Source organism: Megascapheus bottae, chromosome 3, assembly GCF_031878675.1.
Source record: "Megascapheus bottae isolate mThoBot1 chromosome 3, mThoBot2.hap1, whole genome shotgun sequence".
NCBI classification, from domain to species: domain Eukaryota; kingdom Metazoa; phylum Chordata; class Mammalia; order Rodentia; family Geomyidae; genus Megascapheus; species Megascapheus bottae.
This window is the reverse complement of record NC_143511.1, coordinates 79,938,377-79,966,136: the sequence shown is the minus strand read 5'-3', so window position 1 is coordinate 79,966,136 and position 27,760 is coordinate 79,938,377. Positions and strand designations below refer to the sequence as shown.

At 37.3% G+C, this 27,760-nt stretch overlaps 1 protein-coding gene and 1 long non-coding RNA gene across 2 annotated transcripts in view; one reads left to right on the top strand and one right to left on the bottom strand.

Moving 5' to 3' along the window:
- LOC150065873 (uncharacterized) overlaps positions 1-27,760 on the bottom strand; it is a 70,717-nt gene that overhangs the window by 13,614 nt on the left and 29,343 nt on the right. The gene's annotated exons all lie outside the window — the stretch shown is intronic.
- Positions 2,107-19,530, top strand: LOC150065875 (N-acetyllactosaminide alpha-1,3-galactosyltransferase-like). Its single transcript, XM_090329189.1, has 6 exons — positions 2,107-2,216; positions 2,914-3,001; positions 7,212-7,244; positions 10,205-10,252; positions 14,484-14,621; positions 18,442-19,530. The coding sequence occupies exons 1-6, from the start codon at positions 2,174-2,176 to the stop codon at positions 19,133-19,135; spliced, it is 1,044 nt and encodes a 347-aa protein (XP_090185315.1). The 5' UTR covers positions 2,107-2,173; the 3' UTR covers positions 19,136-19,530.

The window sequence follows — 27,760 nt, the reverse complement described above, 5'->3', positions numbered from 1 at the left end:
CATAAAGCACTGGATCTCAAAGTTGGCTATCCAACAGAGTTCCCTGGACTACGCAATTCATACATAGGTCTCAGTCTGGAGAGTCCTACTCAATGGCATGGGGTACAACCTGGATATTAGATTTTTTTTTTTTAAAAGAGCTTTCTAGGGCCGGGAATTTGGCCTGGTGGTTAAAGTGCTTGCCTAGCATGCATGAATACCCGGGTTCGATTCCTTGGTACCACATATATCGAAAAAGCCGGAAGTGGTGCTGAGGCTCAAGTGGTAGAGCTCTAGCCTTGAGAAAGTCCAAGGACAGTGCTCAGGCCCTGAGCTCAAGCCCACGACTGGCAAAAAAAAATAAATAAATAAAAGAGCTTTCTACAGGATCTAAGTATGCTACAAAGTTGAGAACTGATTAGCATAAAATACAATGATCTGTCCTTTAATTTCCTAGGTGTGGTTTTCTTTGTGTTTTCATTATTTAGGTTTTATAATTTTGTAAATTTATTTTTTGTAAATAAAATTTGGGAATATTTGGCTATAATATTTTATTTTACTTTATTTATTTATTTTGCTAGTCCTGGGGCTTGAACTCAGGACCTCAGGACTGTCCCTAAGCTTCTTTTTTTCTCAAGACTAGTACTATACCACTTGAACCACAGAACCACTTCTGGCCTTTTCTGTTTATGTGGTACTGAGGAATCAAACCCAGGGCTTCATGCATGCTAGGCAAGCAATGTATCACTAAGCCACATTCTTAGCCCCTCGGCTATAATATTTTAAAGATTTAATTTCTCCCTCATTTTTTTCATTTCCATTTTTGAGAATCCAATTCTATGCAGGTTAAAACTTCATGATATTGTCTCATAGGTCAATGAGGTGTTATTTTATTGATCATTTCTCCCTCTTATAACATACCTTACACTGAGCTATATTTCATTTCAACAGCCTTTTATTATTTAGGGTTCTATTGGTAATTTTTTTTTTTTTGCCAGTCCTGGGCTTGAGCTCTACTACTTGAGCCTCAGCACCACTTTCGGCTTTTTTCTATGTATGTGGTACCAAAGAATCGAACCCGGGTCTCCATGCATGCTAGGCAAGCACTTTAACCACTAGGCCAAACTCCCAGCCCCTCTATTGGTAATTTTTATTTGAAGTACACATTTATTTTGTTGTTGATGTCAGTAAGACCCATTCTAACTACATATCCCAGGCTGCCTTTGAATTCATGATCTTCTTGGTTAAGTGCTAAGATGACAGTTATATGTGTACCAACACACCTAGCTCTCTAGAGCAGTCATTGTTTCTGTAATTTCCGTTGTTTGGCTGACAATTCCTACACCGGATTTCTCTCATTCTGATGATGTTTTCTGTTAAGTTCTTAAAATATTTTCAGGATCACTGCTATTAAAGTCCTGGACATTTCCAACGTCTTGTTCATCATTTTACTGGATAGAAGAGAGTACTGACTTAACTGGGTACAAGGTATTTTATAAAGATGTTCCCTCTCCTAACTGAGATGATTGTTCCGTACTTCCATGTATATATAGGAAATATATTAAAAGATATACTTAATTACATGTTTTGCTTCATATAAATTCTATATTAATTAAAAATATTTTAGTTTAACCAGGTGCTCATGGCTCATACTTGTAATCCTAGCTACTTAGGAAGCTGAGATCCTGAGACTCAAGGTTCAAAGTCAGACTAGACTGAAAAGTCTGTGAGACTTTTATCTCCAATGAACCACTCATAAAAAGCTGGAAGAGGCTTCTGTGGCTCAAGTAGAAGGGCACTAACCTTGAGCAAAAGAAGCTCAGGGACAGTACTCAGGCCCTGAGATCAAGGACCAGCAAAATATAAAATTAAAATTGTGTGTGTGTGTGTGTGTGTGTGTGTGTGTGTGTAATCTCTTCAAAACAAATATAGTTTAAAGAATCTTTTATAAACAGTACAAAATCTAGTTCTCTAACAATGAAGAAGAAACTACTGACTTAAGAATATTCTCATAATGTAACTATTTCATCATCTAAAGAATCTGATGATATCATCATTCACAGAAGACAGAATAATACATATACAAACTTGGGAGTGTCATGGAACCAATACATTGAATGGTTCCTTAAAGCTTTCAAAACTGTCTGCCTACTTAAGATTTTCAACATATCTTCTCAGTTCCCATACATCTCTAATGAAGACTATAAAATTCCTACATGACCTGAGGAAAACAATAGGTAAGAGACTGTCCTTAATTCAACCCAACAGCCACATCTTTTTTTTCTGTGCATAATTTCATAACAGGGTAAATAAATAACAGAAAGGAGTTCAGCTAAAGTTTGATGGCTAAAATTCCAAGATCAATGTACATATAATCTAAAAATTCTAGTTAATCTTCCAATCCATGAGCGGATTAACCATATATTCAATTACTTGGGAGAAGGAATATATGTTATATGCTACAGTATTGTCACCTTTCCTGGAGTAATCAACTATATAATATCATGTGACTAAAACTAGCTAACAACTTTATAAGTACACAACTTTTTAGAATCCAGGTATTTTCATAAGTAACTCTTTTTACTAATACCTCACTATATGCAGTTAGTCTGGGAAGTGGAATTTTTATAGAAACTTTCTTGAAGATAAAGTTCTTTGTAATTTGCAAAATGGAAATGAATTTTATAAGATCTTCTATATCAAAGACAGCAAAAACCAGCTAATGTTCTAAGACTTTTTGTAGCTAGGGGAAATACAACCAAGAATATCCACTGACTCAACTATTTGCATATAGACAGATACCCAATAAAGAAGCTGAAGTGCTTTAATTGCTAATTAATTTATATTAAATCATCTATTTTAAATTATAAAGAGGCATACATACAACTTACTATGTAGATTAATCTATTTTCATTTGTTTGTTCCTCTTCCCAGAAAAAAAAATGGCACACAAAAGAAAAATAATTCTGGTATTATTTATATTATTTTCTCTATGGGCCTTGCGTATGAAATATCATTTCAGGTAACAATAAAAGCTTTGTTTTATTCTGATACTTGTTAAGAATCTCATATATCAAAATGCTAACAGGCTTGACTTGCTAATGCTGTATAAATTGGCATCAAATTATACTGATCCAAGTATGTACAAATTATACCCAAATATGTTGCATATAGTCTTGACCATCAAACTTCTTTGTGTTTTAATGGAATCAGTGCTAAAATATATTTTAAACTTATCTATTTTTCAAAAATATTATGTATATATATATTTTGCTTGAAAACCTATTTATTGGTGAAAATGAATTACTGACCTTTCCTGCTATTATTGTATTGGAGTTTAACTCTGCTTGAGTATTCCAAGCGTTGGTGCATCTATATTACCAGTTGTATGTTTTTAATGTATTGTTCTAATCACAAATATGAAGTGACCTTTTTTGTCTCTTCAAATTTTGGTTTGAAGTCTGTTCTATAAGAGTATAGCTGTTTCAGGGCTGGGAGTTTGGCATACTGGTAAGAGTGCTTGCCTAGTATGCATGAAGACCTGGGTTCGATTCTTCAATACCACATACATAGAAAAAGCTGGAAGTGGTGCTGTGGCTCAAGTGGTAGAGCTCTAGCCTTTAGAAAGCCTAAGGAAAGTGCTCAGTCCCTGAGTTCAAGCCCCAGGAATGTAAAAAAAAAAAAGCCAATTTACAAAGAGTATAGCTGTTTCAGCCAGGCGTGGTGGCTCATGCCTGAAATCCTAGCTCCTCAGGAGGCTAAGATCTGAGGATCTCGGTTCAAAGCCAGCCTGGGCACTAAAGACTGTGATACTCTTATCTACAATTAACCTCCAGAAAACTGAAGTGGAGCTGAGAGACAATGCCCAGGCCCTGGGGTAGGGCAGTAACTTTGAGCTGAAGAGCTCAGGGACAGTGGTCAAGCCCAGAGTCCAAGCTCCACAGCTGACAAAAAAGAGTATAGCTGTTCCTGCTTTAGGAGTCCATGTGCCTATAAAAGCTTTTTCTACTCTTTTATCATTTATCATTGTCATTTATCAATGACATTTTAACCCAATCTGTTGTGAGCTGAGTGCAGGGTCAGGCTGGCCCATAAATCTACATCACTGAGTAAGATAACCACACAAAGAAATGAGCTGTCATGTATGAACGGCATGCCTAACTTTGAGCTGAGACTTATAGTGAAAACAGGTGGACCTCCCCCACCCTGCCCACTTTTATGCTGATAGGCTCCTGCACCCTATATTAGCTGAATGTACGTCCTCAATAAACAAGTTCCTGCCTTGACGGGTCTCCGTGATGCGTCTGATTGTCCTCCGGTGAGGGAGGGCTGGGTGCAGGCGGTCATTCGGCCCTCTCCTTTCTCAGCCCCTCCTGGTCCGGGTGTGTTTTCTCTATCCCTCCTGCGGGTCGGGAGGGACCAAGGACTAAAAACCCTGACACCCAACCTATTATTCTGTCTTTTAGAAACTTGGGATAGTTAATAATCAGTATTGATATGAAAAGGTATGTAGTAGATTCTGTTACTTTGCTGTTTTTGTGATGTTTACTTCTTTTGTAATCCATATTTGCTAATCCACTCATCTAGTGGAATTTTTTCTTTCTTGTATTTTTCTGGTTGCATTTATCTCCTTCTGTCTACCGGATTCCTTAAAGTATCTTCTGCAGTGATGGTTTAGTGGTCATAAATTCCTTTCTGTTCATTTGGTGAGTTTTGGTTTCCTGGATATATGAATCTAGATTGACAGCTATTTTCTTTCAGGATTGGAACATATCATTCCACACTCTCCTTTCTTTAGTGTTTCTACTGAAAAAAATGTGCTGTTATTCTGATGTGTTTGCCATTACATGTCACTTGTCACATCTCTTTTATGGTTTTAATATTTTTCTTAGTTCTGTAAATTCAGTGATTTGACTATTAGTGGGTTTGCCTTTCATATCTTTCCTATTGGCTGTTCTAAGAGCCATCAGCACCTGGATGGCCATCTCTCAAGATTTTTTTTTTTAGAACAGTTTTCTTCTATTATTTTTTTGAATGTTTGCATACAAACTATACATTTAGTTTGTAACTATTCTCTCTCTCTCTTTCCCCACCTCCCTCCCCCCCCCTCTCTCTCTTTCTCTGTGTGTATGTGTGTGTGTGTGTGTGTGTGTGCGCGCGCGCGCGTGTGTGTGTTTGGGAACTCACATTTAAACTCAGGGCCTTGCTCAACTTTTCCATTGATAGTTGGCACTCTCCAGTTGAACTAGTCCTCCACTTTCTCTCTTTTCCTTCTTTAATATCAATAATTCATAAGTTTGGTGTTTTGGTGGCATCTCAGAACTCTTGCCTATCTTGCCACCACCTTCTACTGGTACTGGGGTTTGAACTCAGGGCCTTGGTGTAGTCCCTTAGACTTCTTGTTTAAAGTGATCTCTACCACTTGAAATCATTGCTCCACATTCAGTTTTTGGCTAATTAATTGGAGTAAGAGTCTCATGGATTTGTCTGCATGGGCTAGCTTCAAACCATGATCTTCATATTTAATACTGCTGAACTACTAGCACCTGGCCCTACTTGTTTTCTAAGCATCTTTTTTTTTAAACCTCAGTCTCATTAAAATTTTCTACTTTATCTTCAATTTTTGATACCTGTTTTCAACTTGTTCTATGTTATAGCAAGCTTTTCAACTGACTTTTTAAAACTTTATTGAGCTTTTCATTTCTAGCATTTCAATTTTATTTTTCGCCTAAGGATTTCTATATTTTTATTGAATTCCGTTTTCACATCTAATTTTATTTGTGGTTTATTTGAACCACATTTGAGTTCATTCAGCTGTGTACTTATATCCTTTTTTCATTCAGGTTCTTATACATGTCCTCTTTAATTTCATTGATCATTTCATGTCATTGTTCTTTTTTTAATTCATTATTTTGAAATTTTATGTGCTTCACTATCTTTCAAGTCATTTATCATGGAATTGTTGATGTATGGAGGTATCATGTTGCCTTGTAGTGTCATATTACTTGTGTTTCTACATTAAAATTTAGGCATCTGCCAGGTGCTGGCCTCTCATGCCTACAGTCCCAACCACTCAGAAAGCTGAAGTCTGAGGATTTCGGTTCAAAGTCAGTTGGGGTAGGAAAGTCCATGAGATCCTTATCTCCAATAAACTCAGAAATAAATCTCCAAAAAAATCTCAGAAAAAAAGCCAGAAGTGGCATTATGGCTCAAGTGGTGCTATTCTTGAGCAAAAAGTAGCTCAAGGACAGTGCCCCAGTACAGAGTAAGAAAAAAGAAAAGAGATTTAAGCATCTGAGGCCAAGTCAATTGTTCAGGAGTTTTCATTACTATCTATAGTCCTTCAGCTGAAATAGTATCAGTGTTCAGGCAGGGCAGTAAGGTGGCAAAGTTGTGGTACTATTGTCTTATAAATGGATTGGGCATATGACTTAGCAGTCAGTCCTTTGCCCACATACTCAGGACATCAAGCCTTTTCCATTTGGATTGAGGTGAACTCCCCGGAGTCTCTCCCTCGTGAGCACTTTTGGCTGCTTTAACTATTGAAGCTCCTCTTTATATAATTTGACCTGCCTGGGCAGGGCAATGCTCCACATCCTCCCATCCTGTTTTATGTACCCAGGGATGGCAGTTGTCCAATCTGAATGTGTCAGAGTAAAGAGAGGGAAAGAGAGCAAAAAGAGAACTAAGTTTCTGAACTGGTTGGGGGAGAAATAAGTAACAAATCGGACTCACTGAATTCTGGTCTCAACATTTATAGACCCTGTCTAGCATTTCTCCTCCCTGTGGGGAAGAGGAGGCCATGGAAGGTTCATGATTCAGCGTGTCTGAATGCTAGGCCCTTGGTTCTATTTGCCATGTGCTGACATGCTGCTAAAATAATTTTTGTAGGCCCATATGTATGAATAAAAAGAAGCAACAGGAAGCTACCAGTTACAGGAGCACTAAAATGTTTATAAATGTTAAAGAGCAGCTACCCTTTAGTTATAGGTGATATGTTCTTAAGGAAAAAACCTATTGTTGCTGACTACTGGTACTAGATATTGTATTTGCTTTCTGCAAATCTGATGCAAATAGACTTGAATGGCAGTTAAAGATTGGTAAGTAGTATATTTCATAATATTAGGTAATAAAAATACTTGACTAATGGTTTCTATTTCTAGTTTTAGCCATCTTACATGTAGAAAAATATAATACACATTTAATAGTAATATGTTTTCATTTGTCTTAAGTACAGAGAAACTTCAGAGGACATATCAGTGCTGGTAAGTATTTATTTACAAATATGTTATAAACTCTGAATACAAAACAATTTGGAAGAAAACGGAGTATTTATGGGTCCTTGGTCTTTGCAGGGTGGATAAGCCACTGCAATTTTACAAATAAATGTTGTAGATAATTAAGTCAGAAGCCAAAAACCAAACACACTGCCTGGCAGAGTGATATCTGTGACAGAGGAGCCAGATCTGCCATAACCACCCTTCAGTCTGAACACTGGGAAAACACTCAGATTTTACTAGCCACAGTATCATGTATATGGAAAGGAAAAGTTTCTCAAAAATTCTCTAAGATCCATGGGCCGGGAGTTTGGTCTAGTGGTAGAGTGCTTGCCTGGCATGCATGAAGCCCCGAGTTTGATTCCTTGGTACCATATACATAGCAAAAAGCCGGAAGTGGTGCTGAGGCTCACGTGGTAGAGTTCTAGCCTTGAGAAAGTCCAAGGACAGTGCTTAGGCCCTGAGCCCAAGCCCAGAACTGGCAAAAAAAAAAAATTCTCTAAGATCCAGTACTATAGTAGGTTCTTAGTTTTTTTCCTTGTAGTTATAGAACCTACATAGAAAAATGGCTTTGTTCTCTGATGCTACTGTGTCCAGGGGCCTTTGTTCTCCAAGAAGTCTGTGTTCACAACATTGTTACTGAGACCTTACTGAGACTAAGCTAAACTGTATCATTCACAAAAAAATTAAGAAGGCATGTTTCCCCTATATACAACCATGGCTAACAGAGAACAGAAACTTTCAGAAAACCTATGAGCACATATTAGGACATTTAAGGAGTCTTCTGCATCAGAAACTGGGAGCAGAAATAGGTTAAAATGCTTCCTGGCAAATGCATTTAAAGCAACACATTCTAACTGAGTATGTTGTTAGAATTGTTGGTGAACATTAGTTCACATAAGCATCAGAATCCTATAGGTTTATTATAGTAATGCTACTAATGCATCATCTAAAGACAATGATAGTGAGTGCTTGAGTATAATGCCATGTTTTAGTTAACTCTGACTCAAAGTTATTCCTATTTATACACACAGTACATTTTACCTATCCAGTTTCCACTCATGTTCCACAGACCACATTCTTTTTTAAAATGATTATTATTGTCAGAATAATGTATAGAGGGATTACAGTTACATTCGTCAGGTAATGGGTTCATTACTTCTTGAACCTTGATACCCCTTCTCATGTTTTTATCACCCTTTCCCCCTCCCTACCTGCTTCCAATCATCTTGTTTTCCCCCTTCCTTTACCTATTTCAAATAAACAAATAAGTGTATATGTAGTATACCAGGTAACAAAGTCAGATACAGTAACCACATGAGATTAACCATAAGTGGAAAAAAAGAGAAAAGAAATAACTTCACATAGTACATTAAGAACAATAATCACAAAGATAAACCTCTTCTTTCCATAACCCAGAGTTCATTTTGTTTAGTCTCTTCCTGTATGATCATATGTACATAGCTTTTGAGCTATTGTGATCCTCTGCTAGGAGAATCCTAGATGTATACTAATTATTACAAATGAGGGAAGTCATGGAGCCTATCCTCCTTTGGGTCTGGCTTACTTCACTTAACATGATGTTTTTCCAAGTCTTTCCATCTCCTTACAAATAGTGTGATGTCATTCTTTCTGATGATAGAATAGAATTCCAATGTAGAAATCTAATAACAACAGATGCTGGTGGGGTTGTGGCCAGGAGGGATCACTACTACACTGTTGGTGGGAGTATAAACTCATTCACCACTCTGGAAAGCAGTATGGCAATTCCTCAAAAGACTAAACATAGAGCTCCCTACGATACAGCAATCCCACTCCCTGGCATCTACCCACATGTTCAGAAACAAGGACATACTAAAGCTATTAGCACAATGATGTTCATTGCAGCATTATTTGCCATAGCTAAGATATGGAACTAACCCAGCCTCAGTAGATGAATGGATCAAGACTTTTTTTTTAAAGCAATGACACATTGTATAGGAATATTTGAAGGGGGAACGGAGAAAGTTCACAGAGCTTTACTCTGATGGCTGCTGTTTTACTCTATAAATTAGATGAATAAAAGAGATTTCTGGCCAGGTGCTGGTAGCTCATGCCTATAATCCTAGTTACTCAGGAGGCTGAGATCTGTGGATGAAGTTTGAAGCCAGCCTGGGCCAGAAAATCCATGAGACACTTTACTTCCAATAGAAGTAGAGCTGTGGCTCAGGGACAGCACCTAGGCCCTGAGTTCAAGAAACACTCTCTCTGTCTCTCTCTCTCTGTCTCTCTCTCTCTGTCTCTCTCTCTCTGCTCTCTCTCTCTCTCTCTCTCTCTCTCTCTCTCTCTCTCTCTCTCTCTCTCTCTCTCTCTCTCTCTCTCTCTCTCTCTCTCTCTCTCTCCCTCCCTCCCTCCCTCCCTCCCTCCCTCCCTCCCTCCCTCCCTCTCTCTCTCTCTCTCTCTCTCTCTCTCTCTCTCTCTCTCTCTCTCTCTCTCTCTCTCTCTCTCTCTCTCTCTCTCTCCCTCTCTCCCTCTCTCCCTCTCTCTCTCATACATACACACACACACACACACACACACACACACACACACACACACAGATTTCTGTGTTGAGTTGGAAATCATGATTTTTATATAATGTGTTTTTGCCATTCCTAGAGCTTGAACTCAGGGCCTAGGCACTGTCCTTGGGCTTTCTCAAGGCTAGCCCTCTACCACTGAGTCACTTCTGGCTTTTTCTGTGTATGTGGTACTGAGGAATCAAACCCAAAGCTTTATGCATGGTAGGCAAACACTCTAGGCCATGCTCAAGCCCTTTTTGCATCATTTAATCATCAAATTTAATCATTGCTTTTCTTACTGCTTATTCTTATTTTGCATCTTATCATTATATAGACCATTGATTATTTCAAACTCTTGTAGATACAGAATTAACTCATTAAATCAATCTGGATTAATTTTTCCTTTAGGTCTCTGAAAAATCAAGAATTGCAGCTATCAGACTGGTTTGATCCCACGTAAGAGTCCCAATCTGATATTTGGGAAGTTAATTCATAAATGCTAAATAGATAGCAACGATACCACTATTGGTAGCCAGAAAAGTGAAGCATAGATGAAGCTGATTATAGCATTAAAAAAAGCAATAATCATGACCCACTGGGATTTAGTAGTTGGATCCATACCCTTCATGTTGAGACTTTAAAAAATGTATTGTTATTATAAAGGTGATATACAGAAGGGTAAGAGTTACATAAGTCAGGTAAAGAGTCCATTTCCTTTTGGACAATGTTATCCCTTCCTGGCTCTCTCCCATTGTTTTTCTCCCATCCCCTAAGTTGAGGTACATCATTAAAGTATTGACTTGAGATTTTTCTAATTTGTTGGTAGCTATAACTTTTCTCTGAGTACTACCTTTGCTGTGTGCCAGAAGAGCTGGCATTTTGTGTATTCACTTATGTTGAATTCCAGAAACACTTGAATTTCCCTTCTTATCTCTTTCTATAATTCACTGATCACTCAGCAATGTATTGTTCAGTTTCCATGAATTTGAGTATTTTCTCTAATGCTTTGGAGAGCTCTTAATTCTGTTGTTGTCTGATAGGATAGAGGGAGTAATTTTAATTTTATTGAATTTGCAGAGATTTGCTTTGTGACCATGAATATGGTCTATCTTGGAGAATGTTCCATGGACTTTTAAAGAAGAATGTATCTTGTGACACTGCATGCATTAGGTCCAGCCTGTCAATGCAGTTATTTAGCTGCTGAGCTTTCCTTGCTGAGTTTTTGTGTGTTTGGAGTATGAGTGTTTTTAGATCAATTAGCATTTATTTGATGAAGTTGGAACTCTAGTATTCAGTGCATAGATGTTTTGTCCTCCTGATGGACAGATATTAATGTGTAATGTCCTCCATTGTCTTTTCTTATTTTCTCATTGTCTTGCCATATTTAAGAGTGTGTTATTGTCCTTTTTTCATTTCTGTCTTTTTTCTTTTCTTTTCTAAAATAAAAAACGGGGAGATGCTGGAGACATTGCTTTCAGCCTCCTGAGAAAGGAAGATTATAGGATGGCACCTGGCAGCTCACCATTAAGTCAGTACTTGCTGACCAGGAAGTTTCTTTGCATTGGTTGATTTGTTTCTTCCGTGCTTGTGGATAGAGTATGACTGCTAGATTTTTTCATGTATGCTTGCTGCATGTGCAGATGACCTTTATTGTGATTGACTGCTTAAGGACATAAATAGTGGAGGATTTCCAGGAAAGGAGAGAAAAAGGCAGAGAGAGAAGAGAGGAGAGAGAAATAAAAAAAAAAAAACCTCTGCTTACCAAAAAGAAAAAAAGAGTGTATTATTGGAGCCAGGCGCAGTGGCTCATGGCTTGTAATCCTAGCTACTCAGGAGGCTGAGATCTGAGGATCAAGGTTCAAAGCCAGCCTGGGCACAAAATGACCAGACTCTTATCTCCAATTAACCTCTAGAAAATGAGAAATGGGACTTGGCCCAAGGATAGAATGATAGGCTTGGGCTGAAGAGCTCAGGGACAACACCCATGCCCAGTGGTACAGTGACAGCCTTGAGCAGCAGAGCTCAAAGACAGCACCCAGGCTGAGTTCAGGTCCCATGACCCACACAAAAAAAGTATTATTGGAGTCTTTAACTCCTATTTATTACATGGAAATGAAGAAATGCTTTTCTCCCTTCCCCATTTCTCCCTCCTTTAACACTGTTATACTAAAATAAATCCGTGCTAGAACTTTACAAAAGCAGATTATTTAATTTCTACATGTGAGCTTTCCAGATTTTCTGTTCTTTATTTCTAAATTCATTTCCTTGCATATAGAAAATATATTTTGTGTGTCTTCATTCTTTTAAAGTTTATAGGTGTTTGTTATAGCTTCCATACAGTATAGCCTATGGGCTGTTCCATACATACTTGTACATTCCATTGTTGGGTAAGTGTTCAGTATGTTTGATTCTCTTCTCTGTCTACCCAAATCTTCTGTTAAAAAACTACACTGTGTTTTCCATTATACTTTTCAGCTCTTAGAAGTTCTATTTGGCTCCTTTTATATTAATTTATACCTCTTTATCCACATGCTATATCAGTGTTGAATCTGTGTTTCCCTGGGTTCTCTTAGTTCTTTACCTCTAGTTTCCTTTAGTTTTTGGAACATATTTAAAGGAGCTGTCTTACAGATATTATCTATTCAATATATGTCTAGGATTCTATGGAGACTTTTTTTGTTTTTGTGAGTCATATTTCTTGTTCTTTTTATGTCTTTTTTTGTTTAAAATGGGCATTTTTGATGATCATATTGTGTTCTTTGTGGAATTTTTTTTTTCGGTCATGGGACCTGAACCCTGGGCCTAGGCACTGTCCCTAAGCTCTTCAGCTCAAGGCTATTGCTCTACCACTTGAGCCACAATGCCACTTCTGGTTTTCTGGTGGTTAATTGGAGATTAGAGTCTCAAAAACTTTAGTGCCTGGGATGGCTTTGAACCCAGATCCTCAGATCTCAGCCCCCTGAGAAGCTAGGATTGATTACAGGTATGAGCCACCAGCACCTGGCTCTTCGTGGAAATTATATATTTTACCTTCCTTAAAGTTATGTGGCTTAGCCAGGTGTCAGCGGCTCATGCCTGTAATCCTGCCAGCCCAGGCAGGAACGTCTATGATGCTTTTATCTACAATTAACCACAGAAAGCCAGAAGTAGAGCTGTAGTTCAAATGGTAGAGCCTTGAGAACAAAAGTGCTCAGGCCCAGAGTCAAAGCTCTGGGACCAGCAAAAAAAAAGTTATGTAGCTTATAGTTTTGCTTGTTTAGTACTTTTCTAAATAAAATTTTTAAAGTTTTTTTTCATTATTGGTTTCTGTGTTCTCTGTTCCTTTTACTTACATTTAGTTAGTGGTTAGTAGAAAAGTGAGAAAGGAAAAAAGAAGAGTAGGAAGGAATAAGAGGAAGTAAAAGAAGGAAGAAACAAACAAAAAGGGGAAAAAAGGAGAAAAAGAAAGAACAGAAAAAGAAAAAATGGAAAGAACGAATGAAATAAAATGTGAAATGTGAATAAAATAAAAAAGCAACAAGAAACAAAGACTGAGAAGGAAAGAGAGAGGAAAAAAAAAGAAATGGACTTTCATTCTTCATATTGGTTTTGAAGCCTCCATCTCCAAGGTTACAAGTATGCCTAAGGCTGAATTTTCTGCTTACACTGAGTCTAAATCTCAGCCAGAGATGAGAATGCAGATCTTTTCTGAGCATGCACCCTACTGTAGGCATGTGCATACATTTGTAAACTTCCTATTATACACCAGAAAGTTATCGAGTGCCTTTTCCAAAATAACTCATCTCCCATATATTCTTCAGAGCTTTTCAGTACCTCTAGTGTTTGCTTGAAATATAATTTCTTTGATGGGACATCAGACACTTTTTTTTCTTTTAAAATTCCCTCAAGGAACACCCTCCTCTTACCTAGCTTAGCTACTTTACCACTTTGAGAGAGGTCTTAGCTAGGTAAAAAAAAAAAATGCTTTCTATCATCCCCCAGGGAACCCTCAAGCCAGAATAATCACAATTCCATGAGAATGAGGCTTACCCTGCTCACTGCAGATTCAGATTCTCAGAGCAGGAATACAACCTGATGACTTCACTATTCCTATCATACGCACTATGGAGGGAGTTGGGGGGTGAGAATACATTAAAAGACCATAAAACTTTCCAATTACTACCTAAATGACTTGGTTGCTCTAAATCTAACAAAGTGATAGAGACACTATATCAATATCAGCATTTGGCAGTTTTTTTTTAAACACTATGACATTTTAAAAAATTCTTTAAGAATAATCAATGTAAAAGAAAAGCTTTAGATCAGGATATTAGAGCTGGATATAAGGGAAATGATAACTTTAGATTGTTGGGAGACTGTTCAGCTATGTGTCTTTAAAGATCTCGGGATTAAGTGTAGTGTTGAAATGATATGGCAATTTTCTGATATGCTGCTTCTCTAGTTTATCTTGACTGACAAGGCATTGAGATGTATAAAGATGTTCCACTGAGATTCAAGGCTTTAGGCATTAGCAATCTTTCCTGTCACTTTGTTAAAATGTGTTTTATTATTTTGTTTTTACAAGTCAGGGAGGGGGCAAACAGGATCAAAGGGCATTCCATACGTACATATGTATGGGAACATTACAGCTCCGCTTCTTACTTTATACAATATATGCCAATTTCAAAAACCCTTGTCTTTCTTACAGATATAGAAGCAACTTAAGTACTATGACTGAATGGTCAGCTCCAATTGTGTGGCATGGCACTTACAATGAATCATCCTTGAAAACATACTATACAAGTCGTAACATTGCTGTGGGGTTGATTGTGTTTGCTGTGGGAAGGTAGGTAATGATTTCAAATTCCTTTACATTCAGACTTTTTGTTGTAGAAAATAGTAGACAATTTACTGGAGCACATTATAATTTCACTTAATAATTGCTCTCCTTAGGCCAATTCCTGGCCCATTTGGTCCATACCAAAAAAAATTCTTAATGCCTGAGCTTTCCTATTATTTGATTTTATAATCTTATGCCAATTACTTTAATGTCTATTCTTCTGTTATAGCCATTCTTCATTGTCCCTATACTAGATCAACCCAACAGTTTCTATCCTTTTCTGCATTCGCCAAGTTGTAATCTACTTCCATAAACCTATTTAACTATATTTATTCATCCTTCACAGGAACAGTAATTCAATACACAGTAAAATAACAACCATCTGCAGTGCATTACATTCTGTAATTTATTCCTACCAATTGTAATGTAAAAATATAGAAAAGATCCCTAAAGATCATTCAGGAATTTTAAAACAAAAGCCTATTCCCACTGTATTGCTAACCTAATAGAAAATGGAAAGCATGAAGATAGATTCCTAAAACAATGCAATGAAATATTTCCACTGAAGATGGAAGAACATCACACTGATCTCTTCTCTTCTAAAACCCTATGAAAACCACAAATGTCGGTAAAAAACATAGGCATATTTTAAAACAGAACACTGTTGAACATTAGAAAATCCAGAAGAAATGAATACATTTCTAGATGCTTATGACCCTCCAGTTAAATAGGTCTACACTATAATAAGAAATGAGTTCAAGCAGTAATAGTCTCTCAATGAAGAAAAACCCAGGACCAGATAGTCATTGTTAAAGAAAAAGAAACAATATTAATAAAGTCATTTCTGACACCAAAACCAGATGACACAACAACAAAAAATTATAGATCGATTTCCTTAATGTCCAAAGACACAAAAGTTCACAATAAAATACTTACAAACCAAATTCAACAATATGTGAATGTAATTGAACGGTTTCATTCTAGGGATGCAAGGATAGTTCAACATATGCAAATCAATAGAAGTAATACAGCCCATAAAAAAGAATAAAGGGCAAAAAACACACAATAATTTCAGTAGCTGCAGAAAGCCTTCAACAGATTTCAGCCTCCTTTCCTGATGAAAGCCCTGAAGAAATTAGGAATAGCGGAAATGTACCTCAACATACATACATCCCTAATCTAATAATCAAAGATTCTACTTTAAGGAACTAGGCAAAGGAGAGTAAAACAAGCTTAAAGCAAGCAGAAAACATGAGTCCAGTTGAGATTAATGAAATGTAAAATTCAAAGTAAAAAATTGGTTCTTTTACAATAAAATACAATTTAAAAAAGAAAAAAATTGGTCCTTTGAAAAAAGATCAGCGAAATTTATAAAATTTTGGGAGGTAAAAATGAAGAGACAATCTGTCTTCAAAGCTGTCAGAGTCATGAATAAAAATTTCAGAAACTGACACAGATTGGAGAAGATCAAGTAGATATACAGACGAATGCAGTATGTGTGTGTGCGTATGAGAGAGGGAGAGAAAGAGGAGAGAGAAAGAGGGAGAGGGAGAGGGAGAGAGAGACAGAGAGAGAGCTGGATTGAATCATAGACTCTATTAGAGATAAAACTGCAAATAAAAATAAAATCTATCTTTTAGTTAATAGTATCAAACCACTAATAATATGCTATAGATTTGACAAATATCTACTGATTTTATATAGTATTACTGTTAGGAGACTCAGGATAAAGTGTATATAGAAGCTTTTTATCATATATTTGTAAGTTTTCTGTAAGCAATTCCAAGACATAGGTTGTTTTTCTTGTTTGTTTGTTTGTTTTTCCCAGTCCTGGGGCTTAAACTCAGGTCTTGGGCACTGTCCTTGGAAATTTTTTGTTCAAGGAGAGCACTCTGCCCCTTGAACCACAGCACCACTTCCATTTTTTTCTGTGGATGTGGTACCAAGGAATCGAACACAGGGTTTGCATGCTAGGCAAGCACTCTACCTCTAGGCCACACTCCCAGCCCCAAAACAGTTTTAATTGGAAAAAAACCCCACAAGTTTCTCTATATCATATTAGATACAAACATTAATTCATATAGGTGAAAGATAAAACAATAAAGCTACTATAGAAAAATGTAGGAGAGGGCCGGGAGTTTGGCCTAGTGGTTAAAGTGCTTGCCTAGCATGCATGAAGACCCGGGTTCGATTCCTCGTTACCACATACATAGAAAAAAGCCAGAAGTGGTGCTGAGGCTCAAGTGGCAGAGCTCTAGCCTTGAGAAAGTCCAAGGACAGTGCTCAGGCCCTGAGCTCAAGCCCAGGACTGGCAAAAAAAAAAAAAAAAAGAAAAATGTAGGAGAATATTTTAATTATTTAAAGGGATAAAGATTTCTGAAATATGATACAAGCAGTGGCTATGCAAGAAATATTCATTATTTGGATTTTTAAAAATCTGAATGCTATTGCCAAATACAGAATAATATTTTCAGTTTTTTATAATTTATCTACAATTGTACATATGCTAAATAAGAAAATTTCATCCTGACCTGTAATCAGCTATATTCCTTAAAATTTAGATAAATATCTAGAAATTATTTCTTAGATTAAATAAACTTTATTGGTGCTGTCACAGATGTTACTTTTCTATTTTTGAATACCTCTAAGGGCCTTGATTACTCTGAGAATCTTTTACTGTCTCCTAAGAGGACAGCAAAGCCCATAGTACAAAATTTAAAAAGTTATGCAGACAATAGAGTGTGGACTACTTCTCCCCTGACTTCATTAGCATAGCAGATCATTCCTAAAGCAATATTTCCTCCTGTAGAGATTCCTGCTTGCAGCCCCATGCCCTGAAAATAAGTTACATTTCTATGATTACCTTGAAATCTCTGGCTTTCATTTGCTTGCACATTTTAGTCCCTCTTTAGGGGAACTCCTATTCCATGATTTATAGAACTCATCATGAAAGTAAAGAGATAATATTAGAACTAGGAATCAGGGTAGAAGGAGAGGGACAAGAGAGGTGTAATTATTATAGAAGTGCATAGTATGAAACTTATGAAGATATCATAATGAAATGTATTATTTGTATGATCGACAATATCTAACACTGAGTTGCTTGGTAATATCCGTGCATTTAGGTAGTATGTGTTCCAGTAAAATATAAGAAGGCCAACTTAATTTTTAAAATGTGGTAGCTATATATGTAGAATTTTACACACAACCAAATAAAAAGACTAATACTATGTCATTTGTTGGGAAATAGAACAAATTATGCTAAGTGAGGAAAGCCAAATTTAAAGAGGCAAATGGCACATACTTACTTTCATATGTTGAAGATAGATCTAAAATGTCCAGGCATAATAAATTATACAGTTCTCTATGCATTCACAAACAGTGAGACCAAAGAAGGATACTCTTAGGAGAGGAACAGAAAAGCACAATGCCTAGGTGCATCTGATATACCAAGTAATATTTGTCAAAATGAACTCCAGAAAATGAAAACAACAGTTTTGTTTTCTGTTGGTTTTGTTTTCTTCTACTTGTTTGTTTATATGTTTTGGGGTGTAGTGGTAAGAGAGGCACAGCAATGGAGGGGCAAAGGGTGGAAAAATGCAGCAATGGCACTCACTGGATACTATATTGAAAATGAGCTATAAAACTTATGGGTGGGGATGGGAGGGAAAAACTGGGAAAGAACAGGGGAAAGAGTGATATTGTCCCAAAAGAGATATACTCTACCTGACTGTAACTGTAAACTCCCCTCTGTATATCACCTTTGTAATAACAAGACATTTTAAAAAAAGAAGACCAACTCAATCACTTTTGGTTTACTTCACAGATACCTTCACTACCATTTGCCTGAGTTTTTGCTATCTGCTGATAAATTTTTTATGGTTGGTCAGAAAGTTATCATTTATGTCATGGTAGAAAACTTCACCAATATACCCTGGATATCTTTGCGTCGCCTTGGAATGTTTAAAATTTTTCAAGTTAAAAAAGAGAAGAGATGGCAGGACAACAGTATGATGCGTATGAAGATAATTAGTGAACACATTATGAACCACATCCAGTATGAGGTTGACTACCTCTTCTGCATGGATGTAGATCAAATCTTCAAAAACAAATATGGTTTGGAGACTCTAGGGAGCTCGGTAGCTCAGTTACATGCGTACTGGTATAATAAACATCCTTCAAAGTTCCCTTATGAAAGAAATAATTTATCTGAAGCTTATATACCTAAAGGGAAGGGAGATTTTTATTATCATGCTGCTGTCTTTGGAGGTACAACCATTCGAGTTCTTGATATTGTCAGCGAGTGTGCCAAAGGAATCATGAATGACAAGAAAAATAACATTGAAGCAGTGTGGCATGATGAAAGCCACTTAAACAAGTATTTCTTTCTCCATAAACCCAGTAAAATCTTATCACCAGAATACTGCTGGGATTACCGTGCTACATACTCTTTTGATATTAAGACTGTCAAACTCTCTTGGGATATTAAGTTTCACAAATTGCTTAGAGTGACTTCATAGCCCTTCTTTAATGTTTCTCAATTTGAGAGCATCATGAGGCTGTTTTCCTTAGAAAATTAGCACCTAATATATTTTAACACTAAAGTATCACTACCAAATGGAAAGCCTGTCAGCATGATTCATACTTTTCCTCACATTCATTTGAACCATATTATGTAGGATATGGTAATTTCAGAATTTATTTACTGAAATCAGATGGAGAGGCAATAATTTCACATCTTAGATGAAGAATGAAGAAATATTATTTTGTTAGATCACATTGAAATAGAGTGGATTCTGGAACTATACAATGAAACTTGAAATAGTTTAAATGACCCAAGTTGGTAGGTTTTTATGTTACTGAAAGAAAAGATTGTCTAGAAGTATGGATACAACTTGGAAAACATTAAAGCTAATGCCAGTTACTTAGAAGATTTTTAGGCATTCATATGCAACTATATGCTTTTAAGACTACAAAGCTGTTTCTTATAAAAATTAATAAAATAAACATAGAGAGAGTAAAAGTTGAAAGCTGTTCAATGTTCCTTGAAAAGATTTTTCTCTCCACATCAGTGTGGGGGAGCGGGGAGAGGGAGAAGAGAAAGAGTGTGTGCTGGAGCACTTTACTACTTTAGCCGCAGCTCCATTTCTGACCTTTTTTTTTTTTTTGGTGGTTAATTGTAGATAAAAGCCTCACTAACTTCCCTGCCTGAGTTGGCTTCAGACTGCAATCTAGATCTCAGCCTCCTGGGTAGCTAAGACTATAGGCGTGAGCCGTTAGAGCCAGGCCTCTCCATGTTACTTTAAGGTTTAAATTGTTATTATAAACGTGATGTACAGAGAGGTTATAGTTACATAAGTCAGATAAAGATTATATTTCTTTTTGGCAATGTCACCCTCTTCTCTCTGTGCTCTCCCAGTTTTTCTCTCCTGTCCCCACCCACAAGTTGTATAGATCATTCTCAACATAGTGCCTTGTAGTGCCACAGATGCATTTTTTTCTCCTTTTGACTCTCCATTTCTGTCCCCCCCCAATTTACCTTCCCAAAGACAGATAAATGAACAAATAAGACAAAAAGAAAACAAAAGTTCCATATTGTTTCACATACATCTATAGATCTTTTGTTGTTGTTGTTTGCCAGTCCTGGGGCTTGAACTCAGGGCCTGAGCATTGTCCTTGAGCTTTCCTCAAGGCAAGTGTTCTACCACTTGAGCCACAGCACTACTTCCAGCTTTTCTAAGTATGTGGTACCAAGGAATCAAACCCAGGTCCTCTTGCATACTAAGCAAACACTCTACCACTAGGCCAAACTCCTGGCCCTCACATACATTTTTATACCCAAATTTAGTCTGTGTATTGCTGGCCCCTGAAATGCTGAGCATACTAGTAGAAAGATTAGAAAGATGGATCTGAGCATGAACAGGCTAGTTCAGTCCACCCTTTCACCACCCATCCAGGGAAGATTTTATTTTAGCTCATTTAAATTTTTTTAAAAAAATTATCAAGTAACTGTACAAAGGGTTTCAATTCAACCATCAGTTTATGAGTACAGCATATGTTGGTTAATGTCACCCATTTCATTATTCTCCCCCCATCTCTCTCAACCCCATCCATCCCCACAGTTTTCCTAATTCCATTTACACATGTTCACATGAAATATTATGGCTGCATTCTCCCAGCCTTATTTCATTTGTTTATCACCTTTCTTTGAGCCCACCCCCCCCAATACCTTGTTTCCTTTCCTGATAATTCATTTTGTTAGACAGGAAGTTGCTGTTTGAAAGGAGATATGGTCTACCTTTAGTAGACCATTCTTTAGTTAATATGTTTGCGTATACAGATGCAAATGGCAAGGCAAATTTTAATTTATCTTCTACATTCCCCGAGTCTTCAAAGTTTTTACAGTGACACAGAATTCATAATTCTATTTTTCAAAGCAGTCCTGGGGCTTGAACTCAGCCTGAGCACTGTCCTTGGGCCTTCTCAAGGTTAGAGCTCTATGGTTTGAGCCACAGCACTACTTCTGGCCTTTTTTCTGTATGTGGTACCAAGGAATCGAACACACATCTTCATGTATGCTAGGCAAGCACTATACCACGAGGCCAAACTCCTGGCCTCCATAATTCTTATTAAAGTCAGAGAATTCATTTCAGTATCTCTCCATATTGACCTATTTCTCAATGGCTTGCTGAAGGAAATTATCCTCTAAGTTCCCTTAGGGAACAAAAGGGTACAGAAAGAGATTGAATATAATTAATTAACTCCAAAATTCATGTTTCTTTTGACCTCTGGATTTAGTCTACATTATGTCAGGGAAATTATAAACTCCCTAGAGCAAGCAAAAACATTCACAGATCTTATTATAACCACAAGGGTGTATATGCAGCAACTTCATGGCGATCGTGGGACTTGAGCTCTGGGCCTGGGCATTGTCCCTGAGCTCTTCAACTCAAGGCTACCAGCCTCCCCTTGAGCCAGACCACTACTTCCCCAGAGTCTTCTTGGTAATTAGTGATGCCACTATAGCCAAATGTTTTCTCTCTCTCTCTCTCTCTCTCTCTCTCTCTCTCTCTCTCTCTCTCTCTCTCTTTCTCTCTCTCTCTCTCTCTCTCTCTCTCTCTCTCTCTCTCTCTCTCTCTCTCTCTCCTTCTTCCCTCCTTCCCTCCCTCCCTCCCTCCTTCTCTCCCTCCTTCCTTCCCTCCCTCCCTCCCTGTACTGGTACTGGGGCTTAGACACAGGGCCTGGAAGCTATTCCAGCTATCCCTTAGAGCCACAGCTCTACTTCTGACCTTTCTGGTGGTCAAGTGGAGTAAGAACTCCATGGACTTTCCTGCAATGCTTGGCTTTTAAGTGCAAACCTCAGATTTCAGCCTCTTAAGTAGCTACAAAGATGGATACTAGTCACTTATACCTGGCTGCAACTCTTCTAATTGTAAGAAGATCTCCTGACAGGAAAGAGTCTTCAACTCACATTAGCCAACTCAAAAAGGTATGTAACCTAATTCAAGAATCCCAGTGTGACAATCTATTTCTCTAAGTTTTGGTAAATAAATTGTGGGAATGAGTACTAGTCACTCTCTGTATCTACAACCTTCTTCATTACCCCAGATAACTATCTAATAATCAAATAAGTAGATTTGAACAAGGAAGCTCTCTATTGACCACTGAGATGATCACAGATCTATTATTGCTGTCCATTTAAGATTAGCCTGGAGCAGATCAACTGAAATACACAAACTCTAAACTCACGAACAAAAATAAAGCATTGTTTCTTAAATCTATTAAGGTTTTGAGTGGTTTGTTATATAGCAAAAGCTGATACCAGACCATACTCTAATACTGTATCAGTGTCCAAACAGTCAGGACATTTGAATGATCTAAATGAGAGATTTTAATGTCAGACTGGTTACAAAGATGATGGATTTGCTAAGGAGTTAGGCACTGTTAGGGAGCTAAATAGAACCATCTGCAGGGATAGAAGGACAGGAAAAGGCTAAAAGCCAGGGGCTCTTAAGTGACTCAATCTGAATTTACTATATGCCCCTCCCTAAGTGCAGGGGGAACTAAAAAACTGACAATACCATTTTCTAGGAAGAAATACTAGTGAATATTAGTAGCTTCTAGCAAAGAAAATATACTATACTATTATAGTAGAAATAATAACATAGCAATTTAGTAATATCTAGTACTCAAAGTACCTAGCAAAAAAAATAACAGACAAGAACTAAGGGAGGAAAGTCACCGACAAGACCTCGCCACAAGAATAATCTGTTTGGTTGTTGGCTCTGAACCCATTTCTCCTGACATTTAGTTGCCCTTTACTGACTCCCTCCACCACACCTCTGGAAACATCTGCCACAACATCAAGTTCTTGAATCTATAATAAATAAGTTTAAATGAGCCCCTCATGGCTGGTTCAGAGACCCAGGAGGGAAGATTTTATTAGTATGCCAGGGGATTTGTCATATGTTCATTTTTGAGCTAAAGAAAATATTGTCAATTTCAACTACCATGGAGAAGAATATTGCTGCTTCTCAAATTTAGAGCTCCTCCTCCAAGAAAAGTATTCAATTTGGGACAGCCAAAATATTTTTTAATATGTGCATTGTTTAGTGTAAACTATTTTGCTTTTGAAAAGCAAAGCTCATTTTTCTTAAATTTGTATTTATATTTATTATTACTATATATTTATTATTTATATTTATATTCTTATTTATATTTATGTTTCGTATCTGGACATTGATTTGTAAAGGCAATACTGGGAAGCTGTATTATAAATTAAAAGTGATGTCCCAGATGCATGTGTGTCAAATCTTGTGGATACTGAAGTTATATAAAATGGAGAGTTTTGAACTCAATCCTCATGGGTATCATGAGGATTCTGTGAGTGTGTGGTTAAGCTTTTATTGTTGAAGAGTTTCCCCAAATCTTTTAATCTTTTTTTTTTTTTTGCCAGTACAGGAGTTTGAACTCAGGGCCTGGGCGCTGCCCCTAAGCCTCTCTGTGCTCAAGGTTAGCACTCTACCACTTGAGCCACAGCTCCACTTCCAGTTTTTCAGTGGTTAATTAGAGAAAAGAGTTGCGTGGATTTTTCTGTCAGCGCTGGCTTCAAACTGCAATCTTCACATTTCAGCCTCCTGAGCTAGCTAAGATTACAGGTGTGAACCACCACATCTGGCTCCATTTTTTTAAACAACCAAAATGTCTAGTAATAGAAAACTGGTTAAGTAAATTATGAAATATTTATGTAATAAAATACAATACACCAGGAAAAAAGAATGTCATATAATCTATGAATTGTAATGGAATTATTTTCAAAATGTATTGGTAGAAAAAAAGTAAAAGTATTAAGAGCACTTTTAGTATGGGGTCACCACACACACACACACACACACACACACACACACACACACACACACACACCTCTGTATTGGCACAGAAAAATTATAGATCAAACCCAGGAAACCATTAACAATAGCTATTGGAAATGGAGTAACAGGAAGAGTCAAGTTGGCTAGGCATTGGTGGCTCACACCTGAAATCCTAGCTACTCGGGAAGCTGAGATTGCAGGATCATGTTCAAAGCCAGCCTGGGCACGAAAGTCCTCCAGACTCTTAAATCAACCACCAGAAAATGGAAGTGTGGCACTGTGGCTCATAGTAGTACAGCACTAGACTTGAGCTGATGAGCTCAGGGACAGTGTCCAGAGACAGAGTTCAAGCCCCATGACAGATTAAAGACAGAGAGAAAGGGGGGGAGAGGGAGATATTAGAGTATAAGCCCTTAATGTGCATCAAGAGGTTTAAAAAAATTTTTTTATTGTCCTAGGTAATGTATAGAGGGGTTACAGTTATATTCACCAGATAGTAGATACATTACTTCTCACACATTGATACCGTTTCTCATGTTTTATCCCCATTTCCCTCCTCATACCCCCTCCCAATCATCTTGTTTCCCCCCTTCCCTTTCCTATTTCAAATAAACACATAAACGTATATACAATATACTAGCTAACAAAGTCAAATACTGTAACAATATGAGATTTACCAAATGGCAACAAAAGAGAAGAGAAATAACATAGTACATTAAGAACAACAATAACACAAGATAAAGCTCTTGTTTCCATATCCTAGAGATCCTTTCATTTAGCCTCATCCTATATAATTTTAGGTACCTAGGTTTTGCCCTATTGTAATCCTTTGCTAGAAGAGTCCTAGATGTGTACTAATTATTACAAATGAGGGAAACCACTGAGCCTATGTTCCTTTGGGTCTGGCTTACTTCATTTAATATGATTTTTCCAGGTCTTTCAATTTCCTTACAAATGAGGTGATATTCTTTCTGATGGCAGCCTAGAATTCTTGATCTAATTATCTACTAAGGAGCATCTGGGTTGGTTCCATGTCTTTGCTATGGTAAATAGTGCTGCAATGAACATCGTTGTGCTAGTAGCTTTAGTCTGTCCAAGTTTCTGGATGTTTGGGTAAATACCAAGGAGTGAAATTGCTGGGTCATAGGGAAGCACTATGCTTAGTTGTTTGAGGAATCACCAGATTGCTTTCCGTAGTGGTTGAATGAGTTTACACTTCTACCAACAGTGTAATAGTGACCCCTTCTGGCCACATCCCCACCAGCATCTGTTGTTATTAGATTTCTTGATCATGGTGAATCTAACTGGAGTAAGGTGGAATCTCAAAATTGTTTGAGTTGCATGGCCAGAAATGTCAAGCATTTCTTCATGTGTCTATAGGCCATTCTTATTTCTTCCTCAGAGAAGTCTCTCTTTAAGTCTTTAGTCCATCTTTTAATGGGATAGTTGTTTCTTTGAACATTTGTTTTGGAGGGATTCAATTTTTTTAGCTGTAGATATATTTTAGATATGAGGCCTTTGTCTGTTGTATGGTTAGTGAAGATCTCTCCAACTCTGTGGGCTTTCTATTTAACTTGCTACCTATGTCCTTTGCCATATAGAAGCTTTGCAGTTTAATGCAGTCCCATTTGTCCAAACTTTAATTTTTTGAAATCACCTTATTTTCTATTAACAATTTCCCACATGTCCACATACATTCATGCATAAATCTTTTCCAATGAAAAAACAGAATTAGTATTACAGGGGAAGGAAAAACAAAGGTACATGTTACAATTTCTAAGTAAGAGTATTTACTTCTGGATATTGTATATTTGCTTATTTTTTCTTGTGCTTTTATGCATTTGACAAGCAACATGAAGACATGTTATTTTGTGGGGGGGCAGGCTGTACTGGTTTATTTAAAAACAGCTCAGCATGACTAATTCCTTTGTAAATATAAAATGCTTTTTTTTTTTTTTTTGCCAGTCCTGGGCTTTAGCTCAGGGCCTGAGCACTATCCTTGGACTCTGTCAAGGTTAGAGCTCTACCACTTGAGCCTCAGCACCACTTCCAGCTTTTTTCTATGCATGTGATACCAAGGAATTGAACCCAGGTCTTCGTGCATGCTAGGCAAGCACTTTACCACTAGGCCAAACTCCCGGCTCCATAAAATGCTTTTAAAAGGAGAGATGAAGAGGAAGAAGGGAGAGGGGAGAAGGGAGGAAAGAGGCATGATTTCCTAGGGTAGATTAAAGCATTGGACTGGAAAACAAAGTGGAGAATGGCTAAGAGAAACCACATTGAAGAAGGTTCTCACAGGCCTGAGCTCAGAATTTCAGGTCAACTCTTTCTTCCTAGGCCCATGAGCCAATCTACAGAGCAAGGCAGATGCCCAGTGAACAGTGAGAGAAGTGGAGAGGAGGGCTTCCCTCTTTACAGGAAGATGTCCTCAGAGGACCAGACCCTTGAGACAACACACAGACACACACCTTTATGTGTTTGTTTTTTTTTTCCAGTCCTGGGCTTGAGCTCAGGGCCTGAGCACTGGCCTTGGACTTTCTAAAGGCTAGAGCTCTACCACTTGAGCCTCAGCACCACTTCCGGCTTATTTTTCTATATATGAGACACACACCTTTAATTCTCAGAGCTTTGGTTCCCTGAGAGCTCCCTGCTGATGCGGCCATCACTCTGTGCCTTGAGGCCCTGGCCACAGCCTGTCTCAGCCCTGAGGAAACTAAAATATGTGTAAATCCTTTCATTTTTCAAATGGGATGTTCTACTGCTTGGTAGCAATGAGAACTTGGCATCACTGCATCATTATGATGCTGATTTTCTAATACTTTCATCATCAAAAGAGTCTGGTGACATCATCAGTAATAGAAGACTCACAAGACAGCAAGATAGCACAAAACATTTCATTTGATCTTGTTTGCTATTTTCAGACTTACAAATACAATGCTTGGAAGTCATCTGTTCTAGCACTCCACTGATTCACCAAAACAAGGTAAAGTCACTCTTAGGAAGGCACTATATAAAGTTTAGGTGATGTTAGTAAAGATCCTAACGATTCAAAATTTTACCTAAAAGTACACCATATAAAATATTAGCTGACATGTCAACATCTTACTGACTTTTAAGAATAATGTCATTGTAGGCATATTGTCCCTACATTGTATCTCATTCATATAGTATTGAAAATTATCTTGAATTAAAAAGGTGGACATACACATTGCTGGGACACTTTAAAATATACCAAACTGACTCCCAGTATGACATTATTTCTAACAAAAATATAAGCCACACTTTTCAACTTTAAATATTACAGGAACCAACTTTACAAAGTGGTAAAAAGAAACAGATTAAACCAATTTTGTAAATGATTTCCTTTAACTTACTACATCAAAATTTCCTTTCAATGAGTAGTCTATATAGATAAATTACTAGTATCTTTATTTTTTTCATATTAAGTTTTCAAGCCTGACTGGCCTAGAAATGTTTCACATACTCTTTAACTAGATGTGGCTAATGGCCATTATATTACAAGGTTCAGATCTAAAACATCCTGATCTTTAAGTGAGTGTTCAAGAGTTAGGTATTAGACACCCTTGTTTCACTCCAAGGCATAAGACAGAAGTAATATTTGCTCTTGAATGATGCTTACCAAAACCAGTCTGTGCTTGTAGATATATAATTCCAACCTAAGCCCAAGCATTGACTGGAACCAAAGATTCCACTATGGAGCTTACTATCTACTACTATGGAGCTTAAATCCTAAGTATATATACCTTTGAGAGA